Genomic DNA, 22,881 nt, shown 5'->3' with positions numbered 1-22,881 from the left:
CATGCCAAGTTAAGTGTGCACTTATGAGAGAACACTTTATCTAATCTTATTTACTTGTAAATAACCTGTCACCTGACAGATTCTACACCAGATTCTACTATTTTAGGGGCTTTCTACATTTTTTTCTGTTTTCTGCAAAGATTTTATCTAACCTTGTCCTTTTAGATAGACATATATGTTTAGAGCCCGCTTAAAAAAAAAAGTTCAGCACCCACAATTGAGCCACATTTTCAAAAGAACTCAACTATTCAACTCCAAATCAGTCACCTAAATATGATAACTAGTTTTCTAGAATGCTCAGCATCCAGAGAACAATGACAGTACCTGGGTGCAAGGCACTTTTGAAAATCTGGCCACACCCACTGAGGCGCCTAAACTGAAGTGTTAGGTGGACTTCTGGTCCTTAGATTTTCCCCCCTCATGCTGAAGGGAAAAACAAAAAACAACCCTCTTACTTGAATCCCGGATAACATGGTAACGAAGGCCAACTAGGAACCTGGACAGAAAGATGGATACTCTTGAACCTGAACACTGTGTTAATTGATACTCTGCTGTCCTGCTAAACCCACCCTTGTAAAAACAGTCTCCAGCCAAACAGCAGCAAGGGAGCAATTGCTAAAGCTGGTCAGAACATTTCTGCCTAAATTAAAATTAGTGGAAACATGCTGTTTTTTCAAAGCGGACAGGCTTCATGGAGATGGATCAGTTTCAACTAAGAGAGCAGGACTTTCTCACAGCCTAGCACCTGCTGGATAGCGTATGGGACATGGGAGACCCTGGTTCAAACCCTTGCTCCATCTGATTCAGAGTGATCTGGGATGAAAAACTCTGCTTGGAATCAGGCAAAGCAAGGATTTGAACTTTGGTCTCTCACAGGCCAGTGTCCTACCCACCAAGCTACACCCCTACCTCCCCAAGTCAAAAAGCTCAGGTTTGGATCTGAAAATGGACATACAATCCCATTTTTGTGAAAACATTCAAGAGGATTCATTTTTGTTCCAATGCAGAATTAACAAAATCTTGAAAGGTGCCACAAAAGAGAATCATCATCCTCTGGTCAGCTCTAGTGATCGCCCTCATTGGGCTGCCATCTTCCTGGCATCCTGGGTACCCCCTTCAAACACTAACACTACTCAGCACGGCAGTCTGAGAATCACACTCAATTAGAGTCAAGGCACTTTGGAAAGGTTATTCTTCATGTTCCTTCCTCCTCTTCTCCCAAAGAGGAGAACTTTGCTTCCTTTTTCTTCTGCAGAGCAAGACTTTGCTCTCATTGTTGCCGAGACTGGAAGGAAATGTGGGTATTTTTACAGCCCTTTCATCCTGGGAATTCTTCTTCTTTTCTGCCCAGCCTTACCGCCTCTCCAGAGAGTGCGGTGAAGATGGCCAATGTGTCTGTGTTTTAAACGGTTGTACATATCACCTGGTGTGGGTGCTATTTATACCTGGATATTTATCTGATAACTTTGCAATATCCAGTGGGTCAAATTTTGCTCTTGTACAAGTGCTACACCCATTGACTGAAGAGGAGAGCCAAATTCAGCCCTGCCACTAGCAGACAACTCCCCTTGACTTCAGTAGGAGACATGCCCTGTTACACGAGAGTGCAGTTTGGTCCAGAGTTTAGATCTAAGCTTGAACTCTCCAAGCCTGATGTGGCTGAAATCCTTCAGCTGCTGCTTCGCTGTGCAGATCTTCACCAGTCTGTAGCTGTATGTGTCATTTTAAAGAGACAGTAACCCCATAATCATGGACTTTGGTAAGTAAGTCTTCTCAGTGGCCATCACAATGTGTTAAAATCAGGAAGGTCACAGGTTTTTGTTTTTACTGATTTTCCAGTGCTCCTGCCAGCCTCTCACCTCATTCATGAAATTTAGTATTTTAATCAAATAACAATCCACTTACTCTGCAAAAAGAAAAGGAGTACTTGTGGCACCTTAGAGACTAACCAATTTATTAGAGCATAAGCTTTTGTGAGCTACAGCATAAATTGGTTAGTCTCTAAGGTGCCACAAGTACTCCTTTTCTTTTTGCGAATACAGACTAACACAGCTGTTACTCTGAAACCTGTCTATATACACAGAGAATATGAAACAATACATACTAACACGGCTGTTACTCTGTTACTCTGCAAAGTACCTCATTTCTGTGTCTCTCAAAGCTCTTTACAAACGTTAATGAAGCATCTCAATAACCCTATAAAACAGATATCATTATTAGACCCTTCTGATAGCTGGGAGAACTGAGGCATGAGAGGTCAAGGTCACACAGGAAGTGAGTGGTAGCTTTGGGAATAGAACCCAAGAGCCCTGACTCCCAGTCCCATCTGCTACAATAACTAGACCACACTGCCTCCCTGCGCTGGGATTTGTTAGAGCACACAGTTTAGTAACACCTCATGTTTAAATGAGAGGGATGAGGGGCAGGTGATCTGGATTCGAATTTGGGTTCTGCCACAGGCTTGTGTGTGTGAGACTTAGGTTAAGTCCCCCCCCTGAACCTCTGTGTTCCCACAAAGATAACACCAGTCTCAGAGGCGTATTGTGAGGCTTAATTCATTAATGTTTGTAAAGCATGCTGAGGCTTCATATGGAAGGTGCTATCGCAATACACAGAATATTATTATTATTGTTATTCCTTTTTGTCCATAATTACCATGTTTTTCTCCCCTCTCCTAGTCCATTAATGCAGTGCTCATGGGGCATGGTTTTTCCAGCTGGGAATACGTCTTTCAAATTCAGTCTCTCATGGTGCCAAATTGTGAGGTCCTTATTCAGTTTTTGTTCAGGCAAATGCAAACACAATCACTCTTCTTATGAAAAGGGAGGAAAGCATGGATCTCCCAAGCTCTGGCTTTGGATTGGGCTCCATACTCCTACTCCCACTGAAGTCAAGATGAGTCTAACATTGACTTTGAGAACAAGATGAGGAATATGGAATCCAATCCAACACACTGAAGTCAACAGAAAGATTCTCAGATCAGGCTATTAGGCAGAAAGTTGTAGTGAAGCTACAAAGTACAATATATATGTTTTATAGGTGTTGAAAACAGCAGATCTTACAGCAGGTGTACTTGGTCACACTGTACTGGAACAGGTGAGAGTGGGTAACTGGCCTCCCTTGAAGATGAATGGCTGGAGTTGGGGCTAGAGGGAGAGAAACTGACTACCTCTTGAAGAGAACACTATGCTAGTGGAAACCAGCACTCCATCCAAATGAAGATACCACCCTAAGTGAGAAGCAATGGGTAGTGGTTGTGTGTAGGGAAGTATCTTAATCACACTTTTTCAAACCTTTATTGAATTTTGATGCAAGGATGTGCAAAGGCAGATCAGGCTAAGGCTGGCTCATCCTTCCCCACTGGACACAGATTTTTTTATTTTTTAATAAAAGCATCACTGCATTGTGTAGATTAAGTAGCTTCATTCCTTTCAAGTAAGATATTAGGATTCAGGGTCTTGTTTTTATTTAAAAGCCAGGCATACATTTCCATACATCTCTGATAATACATATTAGTCTTGCAAGACTCAAGCCTGGATCTTGCCTGCACACAGAGTGTCAAATTTTGTTCATAGCAATTACAATAGGGATACTAGATAAATATTTTCCAAGGACCAGGTGGAGACCATAAGGACATAAAATTCAGGATCACTATAGCTGGAAGACTAGTAGAACCTATAGCAATCCTCCTGCCCACTGAAATCTCTATCTATTACAGTTATTAATATTATAGAAGCTCTCAGATGTCCCCATCAGGATTGGGGCCCCCTTGCATAAACACAGTATACATGGACATATTTACTAATATTTCAGTCTCTAGGATAAGGTTACGTGCATCCCATTCACAGGAATTTTTTTTACTCCCAAGTAAAAACATCCCTACCCAGCATACTCCCTCGGACCTTTATCACTGGGATAAAGTTTAAGAGAATCATTACAACGTAGCAGGAACATTTTATTTCCATGAATATCTTAATCTCCAGCAAGTGTATTCAGAGTCATGTGTGCTCCAGGGATGTTCTCTCTTAGAAAAAACACAACTCCTTTTCGTCAAACATCTAATTTCTAAATCAATGAAACATGGGGCCAACTGTGGTATCAGTTCTTGAGAAAATATAATGTATGTAGCTGAAAACTTTCATTGGTACAATAATCAGCTGTTTGAGGAAGGGAATTTAACATTCCCATGAGGAATTAACATTCTCTCAGCAGTTATAGGTTGGTAGCGTGCCTGAATAACTTTACTGGCTGTCCAAAAGAAGGGTTTTTCATATTTTTAAATGTGATTTCAACATTCACATAATTAAATACAAAACACTGAACGGCCACATTTTGTGGGCCTTATTCAAGAAAAATTCATATAAATCTTTAGTGCATGTGGCACATAAATATCTTGCAACACCAGCTACAGCAGTGCCATGTGAATGCCTGTTCTAACTTTCAGGTGACACTGTAATTAAGAAGTGGGCAGCATTATCTCCCATAAATGTAAAGAAACTTGTTTCGCTTAGCGATTTGCTTCTGGAAAGCCCACAGAATTTGGCCTTAAATTAGTCATAACATTAAAATTGAGATTTTAATCTCACAAGATGCAAGAGTGTCAGTGGAATGGTTCTCACAGCAACCATAAGTTGGCCTGTTTGTGCCCATGAACCATTTTCTCTTACTGCCTCAGGAGATGCATAATGCGGCAGAGTTATATTTGCTATGGGAATTATAACTGGATTTTCTGACTCTGGTGTGCAATTAAAATCTTCAACCTGGACATTACTTTTATGCCAGTTTTTTTTATTTTAAATTTCCCTATTTGTAAAGAAGGAATAAAAAGAAGGGCACTGGTTGGTCTGTTGGAAGGTTTAAGCCACTAAAGACTCTGAACGAAAGCACCATCTCAACTATAACTGGATTTAGTCCACTGACATTGAAATGTCAGTTTTAAACTCCTGCTTGCAAAAATTCTTAATTGCTATTGGTTAAATATCTCACAAATGTTTTGTTCATGATGCTGCAACTGCAGTAAATTCAGTGCTGCAGGTTACATCAGTTTTTTGAGACACTGTCTGCCAAATGCTGCTCAAAAATAGCATCTGAATCTGCAAAACCCTTGACACCCTGTTTTAAACATTCTCCCCTGCCTCTTCTGCTTTAACACCATTTAACCTAAGCAGCTTTATTTCCTTAACTCCCTAAACTTCCTTCTCTTCTTGTCAGAAAAGAATAACTACCCCACTTTGTAAATTTTTTTCACTAGTCACTTCATCTTACCTGTGAAGTCACAATCCCTTGGATTCAGAACAATAAGTAGCTTTGGCTTTCCCTAACAATTATAATACCAGTGCCACTCACAAAAACTACATTCTTGCAAAGGCTGAAAATGTTCCTTGAACTCCTCCTTTCCTCTCCCTTGATAATTAATATTGTCATTTTCTCTAGCAAGAAAAAGGATCTAACTTTTCAAAAGTAACTACAGGATTTTAGTACTCCTAAATTTGGGGCATTTAAGACACCTTAAAAGGGGGCCTCATTTTCAAAAGATGATTGTTCAGTATTTCTGAAAATTAGGCCCCTGTAAGATGCCCCACCCAAAAATTGATGCATCCACAGAAACTAGTCATTTTTGGAAAGTTAGGCCCTCATCCACCTAGAGCACTTGGCTTTATCTGGTCTGGAGATCTTTCTGCTATTCCTTTCTGAAGATGTATCTATCTGCCTCCACTTCAAATTTCAATATCATTTCCATTTTCATAGAGTAGGATGGAAGACAAACAACTTTCTTTTATTTATTCTTTATTAAACTTATCCCACTGGAGCTCCCAACCAGAGTTGCCTGAAATGCTGGTAATAGGATGGGAAAAACTGCAGCCAACAAGTAAATCTAGGATTATTTACCACTGGAATTTGCTTTAGTCAGACAGTACTCAGAATGATTAATTTTTTTCTATTTTGAGGTATTTATATTTTTTATTTGGCAGTGGTTAAAGCAGAAGGCAAGGAATCAGGACTCCTGGGTTCTATTCCAACTGTGCAACAAAACTCATGGGTGTAGCCTTCTGCAAGTCACTTAATCACTCTGTGCCTCAGTTTACCCATCTATAGAAGTGGCATCATAATATATTCTTCAGAGAGTTATTATAAGGCTTTATTAATGTTCCTGAGCACTTTGAGATCCTCAGATGAGAGGTGCTATATGCACACAAAATATAAATAGTCTATTTCTGTTTTGAAATGCATTATGTCAATTTTTGAAAAACAACTATACTTGCCGTATTCACAAACGGTTGACTTTGAAGAGAATAAAATTTCCCTTTTTTGTATTGTTACTAGTTTTACTCAGTGCATAGGGGACTAGAAAGTTCCCAGATGTGATGGTGAAGGTGCATTAGAAACAGACAGACACTAGTTCATTGGGGAGTATGCCAAGTAATACCCCAGCCTAATATACCTAAGGCAACAAGAGGAAAATCTACACTCGGTTTAACAAAGCTTTCTGTTGCTACAAAGACTGATCTAGATTGGACATAACAAAAGTACAGTACATTCTTGGCCAAAAGCACAGCAATCTTCTCTTAACGTTATCCACAACAACCTATCACAGTGAGGTGGGGAGATCAGTGAGAGGTTGAGAAAATCCAGCTTGTGAGAAAATTTACTTCATTTTACGTATAAAAAAAATGCATGTTAGGCTACTGAGTCTATGCAGACTATAAAAGTAATTAGTAAAGACAAGGGACCAGATCCTCAGCTGATGTCAGGAGGTAAAGGTCCAATGACTTCACAAACTGAGGTCCTGGCTGTGTAAGTTTCTGTAAGCCTCAGTTAAAAAGAAATAAAAGTTTGCTTAGGGGGTAATGCCCTGTCCCAATGTCAGGAAAAAAACTGCCCTTGGCTAGAACATGGAATTATGAAATTCCCAATGGACTTTAGCTCCTTTGTTTCCTCTGAGGTTCAACTCTTGACTCATCCACCCACTCATCCGCATTGGTTATATATTTACCGAGTGCCTTTCATCCCAAAGTGCTTCACAAATAAGTGTTTTATAAACAGCACACCAGGGTTGCTTTCTTCATCCAGTCCAGAAGTAAGATGCTTCTGCAGAGAAGTCCAGCAGCTGTTTAAGAGTACCCAGCACTACGCAACCATTCGCCAGGAAGTGAAGATCATTATAGCAAACTGAAACTCCAGGGGGAAACTTGGGTAGACAGAACGCCATCACTCTACAGTATCTGGAATTTGTCCAAGACACCATGGCTGTGCACCTCTTTCTCAGAGATTTTTTTGGGTTCCTTAGGGCCAATATCTAGTCAGAAAGTAGGTGTAAACTTGCACGTGCATAAATGAAAACCTATTTTGCATGTGCTCAATTGTATATGCATGCACAAATGGAAGCTTTGCTCGCACTTGGCTAGACAGATACCTATCTGTAGACAAATCCGAGATTTAAACTGGATGTATGTTTTTGTACGTGAGCACATGCAAGAGAGCACCTACTTTGTTAACAGAAGTCAGGCCCTGAGTAAGCACAAGTGGCCATGACTTCAGTTCTATATTTTATCCAAAAAGATGGCACCTCCCACAGCATAGTGCCTTTAACACCATGTTGAGTCTTTAATTCAGGGAACAGCACCACCTACTGAATCATCAACTCCATATCTTATAGGCATAGGTGCTCCATCTAAATACTGAACTAGGCCAATCCTGTACTAATAATATGTTTTAAACACTTGGGTGCAATATAAAGAACTACTAAATCAAATAATGACATAGTAGACTGTGTGCCTGTTTGCAATTTAACTTACTGCCAACAATTGGCTAAATCAAGATTTGTGAGCATCTCTTGACAATCCTATGACAACTGCAGTTACACAGCATCACAAAGTGTTCCAGTAAAATCTCTTCACTGAGGCAGTATCCTACAGCATTTCATAAGCAGTAGAAGTTCTAGTCCCTGTTAGCCTGTATTTCTTCATCATTTATGGCTAGATTCTAGACATATGGTGTTTTTTTAATTATTATTTTTTCCAGTTGCTCATTTCTACTACTTGTCAGCATCAAGATGTGTACTCACACACACGTACGTCATCTGGCAAAGCACAGATTAACAAAATGGAATCAATACTTTGTCTGACGTTAAAAAAGTTTCATAGAAAAAAATAATCAGGTACTGAATGTGTATTGTGAATGCAAAGCCAATCTCCTTCATGTTCAGTTACATACTTAAACCATCTTTTTCTACATCTAAATAAATCAAAGGGATTTTTTTCATTATATTATAGCAATGGCATATAGAACAGAAAATATACCAAGAGATTACCCTGATGTTGTCATAATACTATCACCATTTTTATCTGGCCAATATTATAGTGTGACCTACAAGAAACAGTGAATAAACCTAAAACAAAGTGAAAGACCCACTGAAGATCAGAAATTTTCATAGAGTACAGTTTCATTGCAGGTGAAAACATCAATCGTGTTAGAAGGTCTATTCATTTTGTTTCAGCTATCTTAAAAAACCTGTTATGGTTTAAATAGACCTTGAAGCTGCATAGGGAGAGAGTTATATTGGGGGGGGACCCAGTATTGAGCAGCACTAATATTAAATATAAATATGCTAATTTTGTACTTTAACAAGCACAACTGTTCAAATGTTTGCAAACAAAAACCCAATCCAACCCCAATCTAACCATATGAATCACATTTAGAAATATCATATGAAATTCTACAGCTACAGGATTATGAAAAACAGGCATGTAGACTGTGCTGCAGCACAAAAATCTAATCCTAGCTATGATCTAAGCATCAATATTTTTCCCTTAATTATCATAATCTGTATTCTTTAGAGAAGAAGCATCTGTCAGGTCTCAGGAACCAAAAATAGCAAAGATCCTTTTCAGCAGAACACTTTCTGTTTTATAACTCTATACTGTACTTGCACACATTTTATAGTCATGTAGCCAGAAGCTGCAAGATATAATCAATTATCCAGTTTTACTCTCCGTCATGCAGCTCATTCTTCTACACACTTCTCCCAATACACAGGGTAGAGATTTTAAAATGCAAGAAAGATTTACATTTTGGAGAACTAACTATGGAGCCGTCTGACATTACACAGCAAAAACCTTGTGAGAACAAAAACCAAGCACACTGATGTATAAAATAGAGAGCCTACCTGAATTCTTCAAATGCATACATGGCCTAGTAACTAGACAAATTCTCTGAAATTTAAAATAATCTTCTTAACATGCAGGAGAACCATTTAGTTTGTCAAACTGCAGCAAAATGCATAATTAAGAAGCAGTATATTTGAAATATTCTGAAGAGAAAGGGTATGCAGATACTGGCCTGCAGCCTACAGCTCAGCCAGCTGCTGACAAGCAGCAGCTAACAGGGAAAGGCATAGAGTACCATGTGATCATTCCAGCAAGTCTGATTAATGCAGTATACTCCAAGAATAAAAGGCAGGTATCTTTATTATTCAAGCCAAATAAGTCAAATACTTTACATGACAAACTCAATGGTTAAATTATGGTTCATATTTTACATCAAAAATAAATTCAAATAGAGGAGAAGGAGGAAACAGACCAGAAATATGGTATTACTGTTACAAACTGATAGATTAATTAAGCCTATCTAAACAGACTCTCTAACCTTGCACTGATACTTTAATATCATGTAGTGTTTTTATTCACATGAACTGTCAATGTTGCAACAGATTACAACTACGATCCACCCCTTCCAGGGAAGCCAAAACACATTAAAGTAGTTTAGCGACAAGAAATCATCACCTACTGTAGACTAATCCTGACCAATTTAACTCCTTTTCTCCCCATTTCTTTGCTATCACTTTCAATCTGCCCCAATACATGTGGCTCTTAGGAATTCAGGGGGTTAATGCTAATAAATCACATCAGTGCAACTGAATGAAGAGGGATGAAAGCCAAATAGCCACATTTCCAAATAAAAAGAAAGAAAATAACAATGAGATAACTTAAGAATTTCACAAATTGTGGCATGTAACTGAAGATGCTTCAGCTGCCTAGCAACAGAGCAATGCAATCTCCGAAGCAACATGAAAAGTTCTATGGCAAAGGAGACAGGGGTTCAACCAAATGGGAAGCTTCTTTAAAATGGGAATAAAACGGGTTTCCTTGCATGCCTCGTGATTAAAATGTGGCTCAAATAGCACAAGGGTAGGAAAATGCCAAAGCATAAGTGGTATATGACAAGAATCACAACACAACAGAAGATACCTCAAGCTCAGGTTACAAAGGCCAAAAGTTACATGTACTGTATGTAGATAAGGAAAAAAACATCAGGATGCTGGAGTAAGACAGACACCAGAGCAACATTCCTAGAATACTTCAAAAGGCAAAGCATATGTTCTTCCAAAACAATCTGGAGAGGCTTTAGAGACCTTGTGTTTTATAAACATGGCAGAAAAAAACGAGAGAGAGAGAAATCCATAGAAGTCTGTATTCCCTGAACATCAAGCCTCAATGGGCATTTTGGGTATGCAAGAAATGCAGGATCAGGCCCTAAAATAGCTATTTGTTTAGGTAAAGCATGCACCTTGTTCTCAAGGACGTTTCATTGAGGATTCCAACAATCCTAACTCTGAACCCGGGAAGCGTGCTTGAGAGCAAAGAGAAAGAAATGACACTGGAGACTTATAGAAAATCTGCATTAAATTCATTTGGGGCAAGAGCATTTTTTGCACATTGAAAGGACGCTGGATTTTGTTTGCATTGCCTCCTTTGTTTAAAAGGGAATAAGTTATTAAAATGGGAATAAATGTATATTGTAGTAACAGAAAAACATACCTGGCCAAATTTTGCCCTTGGTTACACCATCTGATGTCTGATGTAAATGAAGGGTGAATTTGGCCATCAAAGTATTTCTTATCCTCAAAAATAAACATTAAGATGGAGAGGTGAAATGAAAAGTAGGTGTTTCTGAGTATCCTACTTAGAAAAAAAGAAGAGCTCCACGTTATCAGAGGAAAGAGGAACAAAGACATCAGAAAACCACCTTGCTTCTTCATGGTAGGGTCCAGTGAAAGTATATGAGATTCCTAGACACTGAAGGTGAAATCCTGACCCCAGTGAAGTTAACGGAAGTTTTGCCACTGACTTCACTAAGACCAGGATTTCACCTTGAAAGTCAGGATTAAGACTAGAGATCCCACAGTGATGAGGGAAGAAAATGCGAAGCACTCTCTTCTACCCTCCGTTTGGCCCAACCCTGATCTGAAGACTGTGGCTAAGCTCCCACCGTGTTGGCCTCTGTGTGCAACACTGGGATTTCTAATGCCAGCTTTAAATTATTATATTAATAAAATACTGTTTAAAAACAAATCCATTCACCTTGCATTTGAATTCACTAAATCAGTGCCATGCTTTCTGATTGTTGCAACTCCTTAGGACCTAAAGAAACAGTCTACTGTTCAAGCCCTTACACCCTCATCAATGGCCACTCTGTGAAGGCTGGAGAAAGTCTCAAAAAAGGTAAACACGCTCCAGAAAGCTTTTACATTTAGTAAAGGTCAATTGCTGAAAGTTCTTATTGAGATAACGTTTAAAACTTAATTTTTATCCAGTGTTTTCTCAGTGGCTTGTAGTGTCACATACCGCTCAAGCGTGGTTCTCAGCCTACAAGGAAATTAATGGTGTAATTTCTTGACATTAAATTAATTAAGACTCCCACTAGATTGGACAATCTAGAGCATGATGTTGCAGTGTCCACATGAATGAAGATCAGCATAAGATTTCCTGACAGAACTTGTATGACTTAAGTGTCTAATGAAGACATAAGGGGGCAAAGAAATGCCAGAGCCTTATTGATCTACTGCCATCATGGTCATAGAGCATTTTAAACCTGAATGGAATAATCCCGCCGGAGACCTTCTAGTTAAATTGGAAGACCCTGCAAAATCATGTAGCACGTCATAAAGATGAAATAAAGAAGCAAGCACTGCAACTTCTCACATACTGAGTACAGGCATTTAACGCTGGCTTTAACGCGTCAAAAAGGAGACCATTAGAGTCCTGTACATCAGAATCAGCAAAAGACAAAGAATTGCTCAATGACAAGGTCATTCATTCTCTGCGTGGATACCCAGCTCAATCACTTGGGGAAAAAGACCCATGTTGCACCAAAAATTGCTATTATGTTATGGAACAGAAACATATAAACTAGAACATAAGTGTATGTCAGCAACTGGACAGTAAAGTAACGGAAAATCCAGCCTTTCGGTTTCCACCTTCCAATCTGACCCAGGTTAAAGCCGTGCTAGTTACTATAATTTATTACCATTTGACAGCAGTTCAGTGGCTTATATAAAATGAGTTGGTGGTTTCAGTCTAGTTCCTACTAGACAGGTGTCCATGTGACAAAAATGGTCATCCCTGTCAGAAATCTTAGCAGAGGAGAAAATGACTGAAGGGGCTTTGAAAATGACAATCCAGAACAGGGCTGAGGCATGTTGCCAGAGGCTGTGGGTGAACTTCTCCCCCAGTGCTTAAATGGGACTCAAGCTGTATGTAGGCCTTATGTTAACCCTCTACACCAGTGGTGGGCAATCTTTTTGGCCCAAGGGCCACATCGGGATTGCAAAACTATATGGGGGGCCGGGTAGGGAAGGCTGTGCCTCCTTAAACAGCCTGGCCCCCGCCCCCTGACTGCCCACCTCAGAACTCCCCACCCACCCAACCCCCCCTTCTCCCTGTCCCCTGACTGCTCCATCCGCATCCACACCCCCGCCCCCTAACAGGCCCCCCAGGACTCCCATGCCTATCCAGCCTCCCCAATTCCCATTTCCTGACTGCCCCCCCCAGAACCTCCGCCTCACCCAACCACTCCCTGCTCCCAGTCCCCTGACTGGGAGCCAGGACCCCCACTCCCTGCCCCCTTACCATGCCAGAGCCAGTCACGCCACCGTGCTGCCTGGCAGGAGCGGTGGGCCAGAGCACTAGCGGTGCAGCATGCTGAGGCTGCGGGTGAAGGGGGAACAGCGGGGGGAGGGGCCGGGGGCTAGCCTCCCCGGCCGGGAGCTCAGGAGCCCGGCAGTACAGTCCCGTGGGTTGGATGTAGCATGCGGGCCGTAGTTTGCCCACCTCTGCTCTACACAGAGTTCAGATTCATTTAGTGTAAGAGCATGCACTCTCTCTGCCTGTCCAGCACTCACTCTGTTGACTCAAGTTTCCAGTGATGCCTTATCCATCCAGATGCTCAATGGTACCATCTGATCACACAAGATTGAAACATTTGAATAAAGTGCTTGTTTACCTTGGCAAGGGGAAAGACGTTCACTATGTTTGCATTTGTCATTGGACTGTGTTATAATTTTGGTGATGTGGATTTGACCTCTTTGAAAAAGGACTCAATGGAATGATCCAGCATTAGTTTCAGTTGGAGAGGAGGCAAAAACAGAGGGGAAATGGAGAAGGAAAATAAAGACAAGGCAGCACATTGAGCAGTATGGATAAATTTGATCAGCCCTATCTTTTCTGCACAGTGGTAGGTATGGAGATCATAGACAGCAGCTAAGGATATTGCTTAAATATCTCCTTCAGTAGAGTTTTCTTTGAGTTCTATGGTCTTTGTTGGGTTTAGCAAAATAAGATTTGAAAGTGTCTAGTGGAGTGGGGGAGGGAAAGGTTCCCTTAGATTATTCTAGTATTGGGAGAATCCCTGAAACAATTCCAATAGCTCAAGAGACTTTAGTGAACAATGGCATTTACGGCATCTGTGGTAACAGTACTGATGCAACAGCATGGTACTATTATCACTGGCAATCATCAAACCTCCAGATACTGAAGTAGAAAAAAAAAATGAATCACATGTTCCATTTTCAGCTATAGTACTTATAACATGTTTTGTCATGAGACAGTGACATGGTGTGATGAGACAAGAAAACTATTCTTGTTCATTTCAATAACTCTCTTGACTGAGAAATTCCTCACTTCCTTCATTCTGTGGTCTTTATTTTGACCAGCATGGAGGTTATTCTGCCAAAAGAAGCTTGAATCTGTGTGTGGGGAGAAAAATACTCTGATGGCAAAAGGTTACAAACACACAGGACCCAATGCCATCACCTGCACAACCCTAGGACGGGTTGCATGAGTATGTCTGGCAACATATATCCTCCCCCCCCCCCCAATACTGTTAATATCCAATGTAAATACAATTGGTTTGTGAAAAAGCTAGCGTAGCAGTAATGCATTAAAGAGCATGTTTCCCCTTCCTCCAGCTCGCCTGTCCCATACAGGCACTTCTGATGACGCTTTAAAAGTATGCCAGATCAGGGACATTTGCACAACAAAAACCTGCCCTCACCCCTCTCTGATTTTGTCTGAACATCAGCTGCTTCACTCCCTGCAATCCATCTAGTGCCTAGGGATGTCCTGAGATCAGTCCCAAACTTGTGCTCCTCTGCTGCCAGTCTTGCTGCTTAGACAGCACACCCATTTTCTTTAATAGATGCTCTGTACAGGATCCAAGGTGCTGATGAGCACATAGCAGCAACTCATCACAGCATTGAAACGGAAATGCTTCCAACACAACCATTTGCTTTGCTTTAATACTTCAAGGAGGGTGGGGAGACCAGGTAGAGTGGACACAATTCCTAATGTCTTTCTAACCACTGGGGTTAAGTGGTATCAGATTCTGCAATAACACAGAACTGATTCAATTCTAATTAATCAATCAATTAAAACAAAGTTGATTACAAAATTACATTCTTTATCATTTTCATTGGGGTTATGCTCAAAGAACCTAGTTGGGTTTTGGAGCCCCATTGTGTTGGGTGCTGTATAAATATATAGCAGACATGGTTCCTGCCCCAAAGAGCCGACAGTTTAAATAGACAAGACATGGCAAAACAGTAATAGAGAAAAAGCACTTGCTCTGAATGTCAAAAGTAATGAGAGGTTTCAGAGTAGCAGCCGTGTTAGTCTGTAGTCACAAAAAGAAAAGGAGTACTTGTGGCACCTTAGAGACTAACAAATTTATCTGAGCATAAGCTTTCGTGACCTACAGCTCACTTCATCAGAAACCAATGCATTCACATTATTGCCTAACCAAAAATTAACAAGATTCACTGTTTTCAGACACGTTGTTTGAAACACTACTATATATGATCAAAACCTTCAAAATATATGCCTGACCTGGATTTTTGCCGATGTACAGAAAATTATTTAATGTACTATAACATCCATACCAAGGAAAGGTACAGGACAGCATGAATTTGAAATCAAAGGCAGTCAAGGTATTATTTGTTCCTAGATAAAAAATGGTAAACCACAACTTTTTTAATACAACAAAGTTTAATTTGACTCATACAGCATAAAAATTGCCCTAGCAATTAAGAATTATACCACATCAATATTCACAAGAAAACACCCATAACATCTTATAGTAGTTACACCTCTTCTGATTAGTATCCTAATAACCTATTTGAAAATTGAACAGCAGACAGGGAAGGCACTACATGAGTAAATAAAATGAACTACAGACGTCAATTTTCCATGGAAATGTCCCTCAAACTGGCCATAATTAGATAAGCCAGCTTTTTTGGGCAGGAGGGTATGTTGGTATTACAATATAATCACTACCAAATGAATATTCAGCAAAAATTAAAATAATATATGAATAGATACCTCCAGTAGCCATGCAATTTCAGTGGACCTTTTGGCTTTCATATGTTGAAAACGTGCCCTGTAAAGGTGGATAAATATCATATATATATTTGAATGCTGTTATATGAATACAAAGAAGAATATTCACAAGCCACCAAAAATACTCTGGATATCTGCAGTAGTTTTCAAGTAACCAAATGGCCCAGAGGATCTTCTACAGCATTTAATTACATGGTGGAGTGTTTGCAGTCAAAAGTTGCAGCCAACATGAACTAAGCAACTTCCCACACACAGCTGAGCATATTAATGCCTATTAAATCTTGGTGTCGTTATCAAGCGTGTTGTCAGGACACGGGTAAGTCTTACCCTGTGAAAATATTACCATGTATGCCTTGGCATCTACCTGAATAAACACAGGAAGAAGAACAAACCTTCCTAACATTTAGTAGTGAACTCCTTAATGACATGGCAGGATGCAGCATAGAGAATTAAGACTTAAAAGCTCACTTTTCAACTACAAAGTAATATCTTCTGAGGGCCTAATTCTGCTTTCATTTACACCACTGCAATCCCACTACAGTCAATGAGATTGCACAGGTGTAAATGACAGTGCAATTTGATCTGTTAGGTGAAGTTTGTCTACCACATAGCCTATGTGCCAATTACGTCCCAGGTAAGCCCTATTTTGAGGCTTTAAGTGGAACTGGTATCGTAACTTTCCAACATGTAACAATTTTCCCTGGGTACCACTGGCACATGTTTTCGCTGTTATTCATTTATTTTATCTTCTACCTGACCCCAGGGTTAATCATTAGACCAATGACAAACAAATTGCTTTAGCAGCCATAGAAATGGACGGTCAATGATGCAGAATGATGGACTAAAGCCAGCAGAGACAGGTAACTATAACTGCCAGTGATGTCATTTCTCAACCACAGGTTACCATTCTCTCACACACTATCTAAAGCACATCTACCGAGGTTCTACTGTTGGGATTGTCCATGTATAGCACTCTCACATCTGAGTAAGGGGCTGTGGAGTCGGTTTCCACACAGTACCATAACTTAGGCTCAGTACAGCTAATGCTTTCCACATTAAGTTGACCATGTCATCTCCATCACTTAAACTAGACTTCCTAAGCAATCTGCCTGGAACACCTCAAGGGTCTCCCCGTTGGCATAGTACAATGGGATACTTTCTATCCACCCTGGAGCAGCATAGAGAGGGTACAATAAACCACTAGAGAATTTTGCCATGTATGGGGCAGCACAGGCCCCCTTTGTCTTGGGCACCATCCAGCATGAGGGCATGCTAGGGGTGGGAGAGGAAATGACCGGGAGCTCTGCACTCAGATTAGTCTAGCCTCACTGTTTCTCAACTATCTCTACTCAAGTCACTCTAAAATGCTGCTGCCAATGCCATCGTCCTCTCTCACACTGACCACGCTCCTCTCTCAGTCCTTCCATTCCTATCACGCTCTCTAGCCTGCTACGGGCCTCTAAGGCTGTCTCTTCACTGTGCAATTAAGCTGGGTGATCAGCACCTGGGTCTGAACACCTGCATTAGCCTAGACCAGTGTTCCCTAGCAAGCATTCCCGTGGCAAAGCCCTACCGAAGTTACTGAATCCTCACTGTTTCTGCATGCACTCATGTGTGTCTGGGGGCATCTCCCCTAATTCTTTGTACTGAGACGCTCTAAGATTCTTGCCCAGTCATTTGCGGGATAACTTGGGGGGGGAGGGGAATTGTGGGAAGGCATTGATGGACTGTCAGCACTTGAATGATTTAGCCTGCATGCTCACTGCAAAGCGAGCTGGTTCTAGGCCAGTGGTCCCCAAACTTTTTATGCCACGCCCTGTTAGGGTTCCCTCCCCACTCTGAACTCTGGGGTACAGATGTGGGGACCCGCATGAAAGACCCCCTAAACTTATTTCTACCAGCTTCGGTTAAAACTTCCCCAAGGCACAAATCCTTTCTTTGTCCTTGGACAGTATTGCTGCCACCACCTAGTGATTTAGACAAACATCCAGGGGAAAGGGCCACTTGGAGTCCCTGTTTCCCCCATATATTCCCCCAAGTCTCTTCACCCCCTTTCCTGGGGAGGCTTGAGAATAATATACTAACCAATTGCCTTTAATAAAAGTACAGACCAGACCCTTTATCTTTAGGACACTAAAATCAATCAGGTTCTTAAAAGAAGAACTTTATTATAAAGAAAAAAGGTAAAAGAAGCACCTCTGTAAAATCAGGATGGAAGGTAATTTTACAGGGTAATAAGATCGAAAACATAGAGGATTCCCCTCTAGGCTCAACTTCAAAGTTCCAAAACCAGGAATAAACCTCCCTCCTAGCGTAGGGAAAATTCACAAGCTAAAACAAAAGATAATCTAACGCATTTCCTTGCTTTACTTACAATTTTTGTAATCTTAGATGCTTATTTCAGGTAGGGTTTTAGGAGATTTTTTTTCCTGCCTGGTCTCACTCTCTGTCCCGAGAGAGCACAACAAAGAGAACACAAACAAACCTCCCCCACCCAGATTTGAAAGTATCTTCTTTCCTTATTGGTCCTTTTGGTCAGGTGCCAACCAGGTTATTTGAGCTTCTTAATCCCTTATAGGTAAAGGACGGATTTTATGCTACCCTTATCATAGAATCATAGAATATCAGGGTTGGAAGGGACCCCAGGAGGTCATCTAGTCCAACCCCCTGCTCAAAGCAGGACCAATCCCCAACTGTATGTTTATGACCCCCTTAGCTGTATGTTTATGACACGCCCTCTCTTACCTGTAATGTAATCTGTCCAAGCCCCTTGCCCCACCTCGGGAGCCGGGGCCAGGAGTGGGGCAGCGGTCAGCATACAAGGCTGGGGCCTCGACTGCAGGCAGGGCTGGAACAGAGCTGGGGGCAGAGCAGGATTGGTGGCACTCACTCCCGGCCCACCGTGGGATCTGGCCCATGCCTCATCATGCCCCCCCTGCACATTTCTCTGAAGCCCCCGAGGGGGATTCACCCCACAGTTTGGGGACCACTGTTCTAGGCCCAGTGAAGGACAGATATGGTTGTAATCCATACTTCCAGGCTCACAGCTCCTCCAAACCAGATATTTGGCTTTGTGGATGATAGTAAAGTTGGGGCTAAAACCCAGGTTAACTGTGCAATGAAGACATGCCCTATTATAGTTGCCTCTCTTATTTTTCCTCCCACCCCCTTCTCCACTGAAACTTTTCCCAAGAAGCCAGTTTTCAATGGTGGGAATTGGGATGGGGACAGAGATCTGACCATATATACTTCTAGAGTGGCATCTACAGAATCCCACTAAACAGCTACAAATCTAGAAGCACTCAACAACAAAACAATGAGCAAACAGATCTACAAAACTCAACGTGCTAAAAAAATCTGCCTTGAAAACGGGCCACTTTTAAAAGTCAGTTAAGATTTATACATATAATTTCTGGCCAAATAAAATTTATTTCTATTTTTGACCTGCTTATTGCATTCCATCCTCTCTTCTTCATACAAAAATAATCCTATACAACAGTCCCATCTCTTGTTAACCATCACTATCCAAACACTGGAGATTCTTTACTGAAGAGCCATGTAAAGGAAATTGTCCCAGAGCCAAAAATATTCGCTGGTGACAGCCAAGTTTGGAGCAACTCTCCATATAAGGCGATAACTTTAAACAGTACATCTTTTCAAAGTCTTACTAATCGTCATCACCTAATGAAGAATCATATTGTTTATAAACGTCTGGTTTGCTGATATTACAATAGGGGTGAAATGGGCAGAGTTCAAAGGCTGGTTTCAAATCAAATTGGGCTGGAATCCCATAAGATTTCTGGAACCTCCTAGCTGGTGAGACCAGCCTTTCATGCAGTATTTTGGCATTTTTTCCAGCCCGAGTTGATACCAGGAAGTGTATAGGTATACAAAATTAAAACCAAAAGATAACCATTTCCTCTCTCTAGAGCACTGGTCTCCAAACTATTGGGCATGCCCTAGAACTCCCTAGAATATTTGAGGGGGCATGCAGTAGGGCTCGTGTCAGTCCCCATGGGGAGAAGGAAGGGAGCGTCACCCAGCCCAGCTCCAGCCCCAGCTCCACTCCGCCCCCTGCTCTACCCCAAGCCCAGCTCTGCCCTCATTCCCTCTCCGCTCCCAGGTCAACTCTGCCTCTAGTCCTAGCTCTTCCCGTATACCCAGTTCTGCCCACTTCAGCCCAAGCTGCTCTGCTGAGACAACTCTGTAGTAATGGGGATCGGGGGAAGGGTGTTCAGCAGATTTCATTACTGGTAAGGGTTGGGCAGAACAGGAAAAGTTTGGACACCACTGCTCTAGGGAGAGATTTTCAAAGGGATTTAGAAATACAATGCTCCTAAATCCCTTTAAAAATCTTCACACTGTGTGCTTACAAGCCCCATCATTTTCGTATCCGAGTTTTGATTCATGTTAAATTTTGGGCTAAATTTCAGGTAAGTTCTTTATTTACTCAACACTGGTTCACCCATCTCTAATAACACCATGACTGCTGTGTCATTTTGCTAATTTATAAATACAATTTAAACTTATCTTTAAGATGTTATTGAGAAGTCCCTCATATGCAAAAGTACAGAGCTGCTTTCTACATAACAAACACATACTCTGTCCCAGCGTCACACACAACCTATGATAACTATACTTTAAAGATATGCAGAGTTTGATTTTAACAAATGACTCATCCCTGATTTTAAAAAGGTGAAGCTCCACTGATTTACTCATTTACTCCTCAATTACACCAGTGTGAGATCAAAATCAAGCCCCTTGTCTATGGCCCTGATCTTGCAAAAACTTCATCACATATGCAATTTTACTCAGGTGAGTAGTGCCAACTGGACTACTCATTTAAAATTATGCATGTGCATAAATATTTACAGGGTCAGGCTAAAGTTTCTATAATTTTCTTCATATTTGTAAAAGCGTTAACTAAAATCATATATACAATTTATATTACCACAATTGTACATATTGAGTCTTTCAAATGATACTTTTGGTTAAAAATTAATATAATCCTAATTCTATCATTTAAACATTTTCCTATTAAAATATTATTAAATATTGTAATAAAATTTGCTGTAATTTCTCACATTTGCATGTTCTACTTATAAAATGTATACATATGATTTTTTTTAAAAATAGCAATTTTCCTTAATATTGATAAAATCCTAAAGGGGAAAATAAATGGCACTGCATTTTCTTGGTGCTATTTGATTAGAAATTCTTTCATTTTTAGACTTCAAAATTATCCATGTTCAATAAGTAACCACTCTTGGGGGGAAAACATCTCTGCCATTTTCAGATTTATCTTTGCATTTAGAATCATAGAATATCAGGGTTGGAAGGGACCCCAGAAGGTCATCTAGTCCAACCCCCTGCTCGAAGCAGGACCAATTCCCAGTTAAATCATCCCAGCCAGGGCTTTGTCAAGCCTGACCTTAAAAACCTCTAAGGAAGGAGATTCTACCACCTCCCTAGGTAACGCATTCCAGTGTTTCACCACCCTCTTAGTGAAAAAGTTTTTCCTAATATCCAATCTAAACCTCCCCCACTGCAACTTGAGACCATTACTCCTCGTTCTGTCATCTGCTACCATTGAGAACAGTCTAGAGCCATCCTCTTTGGAACCCCCTTTCAGGTAGTTGAAAGCAGTTATCAAATCCCCCCTCATTCTTCTCTTCTGCAGGCTAAACAATCCCAGCTCCCTCAGCCTCTCCTCATAACTCATGTGTTCCAGTCCCCTAATCATTTTTGTTGCCCTTCGCTGGACTCTCTCCAATTTATCCACATCCTTCTTGAAGTGTGGGGCCCAAAACTGGACACAGTACTCCAGATGAGGCCTCACCAATGTCGAATAGAGGGGATCGATCACGTCCCTCGATCTGCTCGCTATGCCCCTACTTATACATCCCAAAATGCCATTGGCCTTCTTGGCAACAAGGGCACACTGCTGACTCATATCCAGCTTCTCGTCCACTGTCACCCCTAGGTCCTTTTCCGCAGAACTGCTGCCTAGCCATTCGGTCCCTAGTCTGTAGCTGTGCATTGGGTTCTTCCGTCCTAAGTGCAGGACCCTGCACTTATCCTTATTGAACCTCATCAGATTCCTTTTGGCCCAATCTTCCAATTTGTCTAGGTCCTTCTGTATCCTATCCCTCCCCTCCAGCGTATCTACCACTCCTCCCAGTTTAGTATCATCCGCAAATTTGCTGAGAGTGCAATCCACACCATCCTCCAGATCATTTATGAAGATATTGAATAAAACCGGCCCCAGGACCGACCCTTGGGGCACTCCACTTGATACCGGCTGCCAACTAGACATGGAGCCATTGATCACTACCCGTTGAGCCCGACAATCTAGCCAGCTTTCTACCCACCTTATAGTGCATTCACCCAGCCCATACTTCCTTAACTTGCTGACAAGAATACTTTGGGAGACCGTGTCAAAAGCTTTGCTAAAGTCAAGAAACAATACATCCACTGCTTTCCCTTCATCCACAGAACCAGTAATCTCATCATAAAAGGCGATTAGATTAGTCAGGCATGACCTTCCCTTGGTGAATCCATGCTGGCTGTTCCTGATCACTTTCCTCTCATGCAAGTGCTTCAGGATTGATTCTTTGAGGACCTGCTCCATGATTTTTCCAGGGACTGAGGTGAGGCTGACTGGCCTGTAGTTCCCAGGATCCTCCTTCTTCCCTTTTTTAAAGATTGGCACTACATTAGCCTTTTTCCAGTCATCCGGGACTTCCCCGGTTCGCCACGAGTTTTCAAAGATAATGGCCAATGGCTCTGCAATCACAGCCGCCAATTCCTTCAGCACTCTCGGATGCAACTCGTCCGGCCCCATGGACTTGTGCACGTCCAGCTTTTCTAAATAGTCCCTAACCACCTCTATCTCCACAGAGGGCTGGCCATCTCTTCCCCATTTCTGTTGCACTCATCCATATAGTATACATAAGGCCAAATCACCAGTTCATCACAGAGGATAAAAGGAAGCTAAAGGGGAAAAGGTAGGAAAAGCAACATGAAAACTAGGTAAGGGAGCCTATGGTATTGGGTGGAGTGGACCAAAAGAGAGTGCTGCTGGTGGCTAGTCAGAAGGTATATGCACTTAAATTCCATGGCTGGGGATTATACATCAAGGGAAAGCAATACAGTATAGAATCAGGCCATGAGTAATGCATGGAAATCACATCTAAGAGTAAATTAATGT

The 22,881-nt window shown here is 41.3% G+C and overlaps 1 protein-coding gene across 3 annotated transcripts in view; it reads right to left on the bottom strand.

The window, feature by feature from the left end:
- Positions 1 to 22,881, bottom strand: part of EVL (Enah/Vasp-like) — a 219,820-nt gene that overhangs the window by 181,392 nt on the left and 15,547 nt on the right. Inside the window, exon 1 of one of the 3 annotated variants that reach the window (XM_073349638.2) lies at positions 9,167 to 9,256. The exons of 1 other annotated variant lie outside the window; for it this stretch is intronic. In XM_073349638.2, the coding sequence (XP_073205739.1) occupies positions 9,167 to 9,189 (23 nt within the window). In that variant the 5' untranslated portion in view covers positions 9,190 to 9,256. Of the gene's footprint in view, positions 1 to 9,166; positions 9,257 to 22,881 lie in introns of those variants that run through there. One more of the 3 variants, XM_073349641.2, reaches the window with a different exon arrangement.

This window comes from Lepidochelys kempii, chromosome 6, assembly GCF_965140285.1.
Source record: "Lepidochelys kempii isolate rLepKem1 chromosome 6, rLepKem1.hap1, whole genome shotgun sequence".
NCBI lineage: Eukaryota > Metazoa > Chordata > Testudines > Cheloniidae > Lepidochelys > Lepidochelys kempii.
Note: the sequence above shows the minus strand (reverse complement) of the source record. Positions and strands in the feature narration are given on the sequence as shown.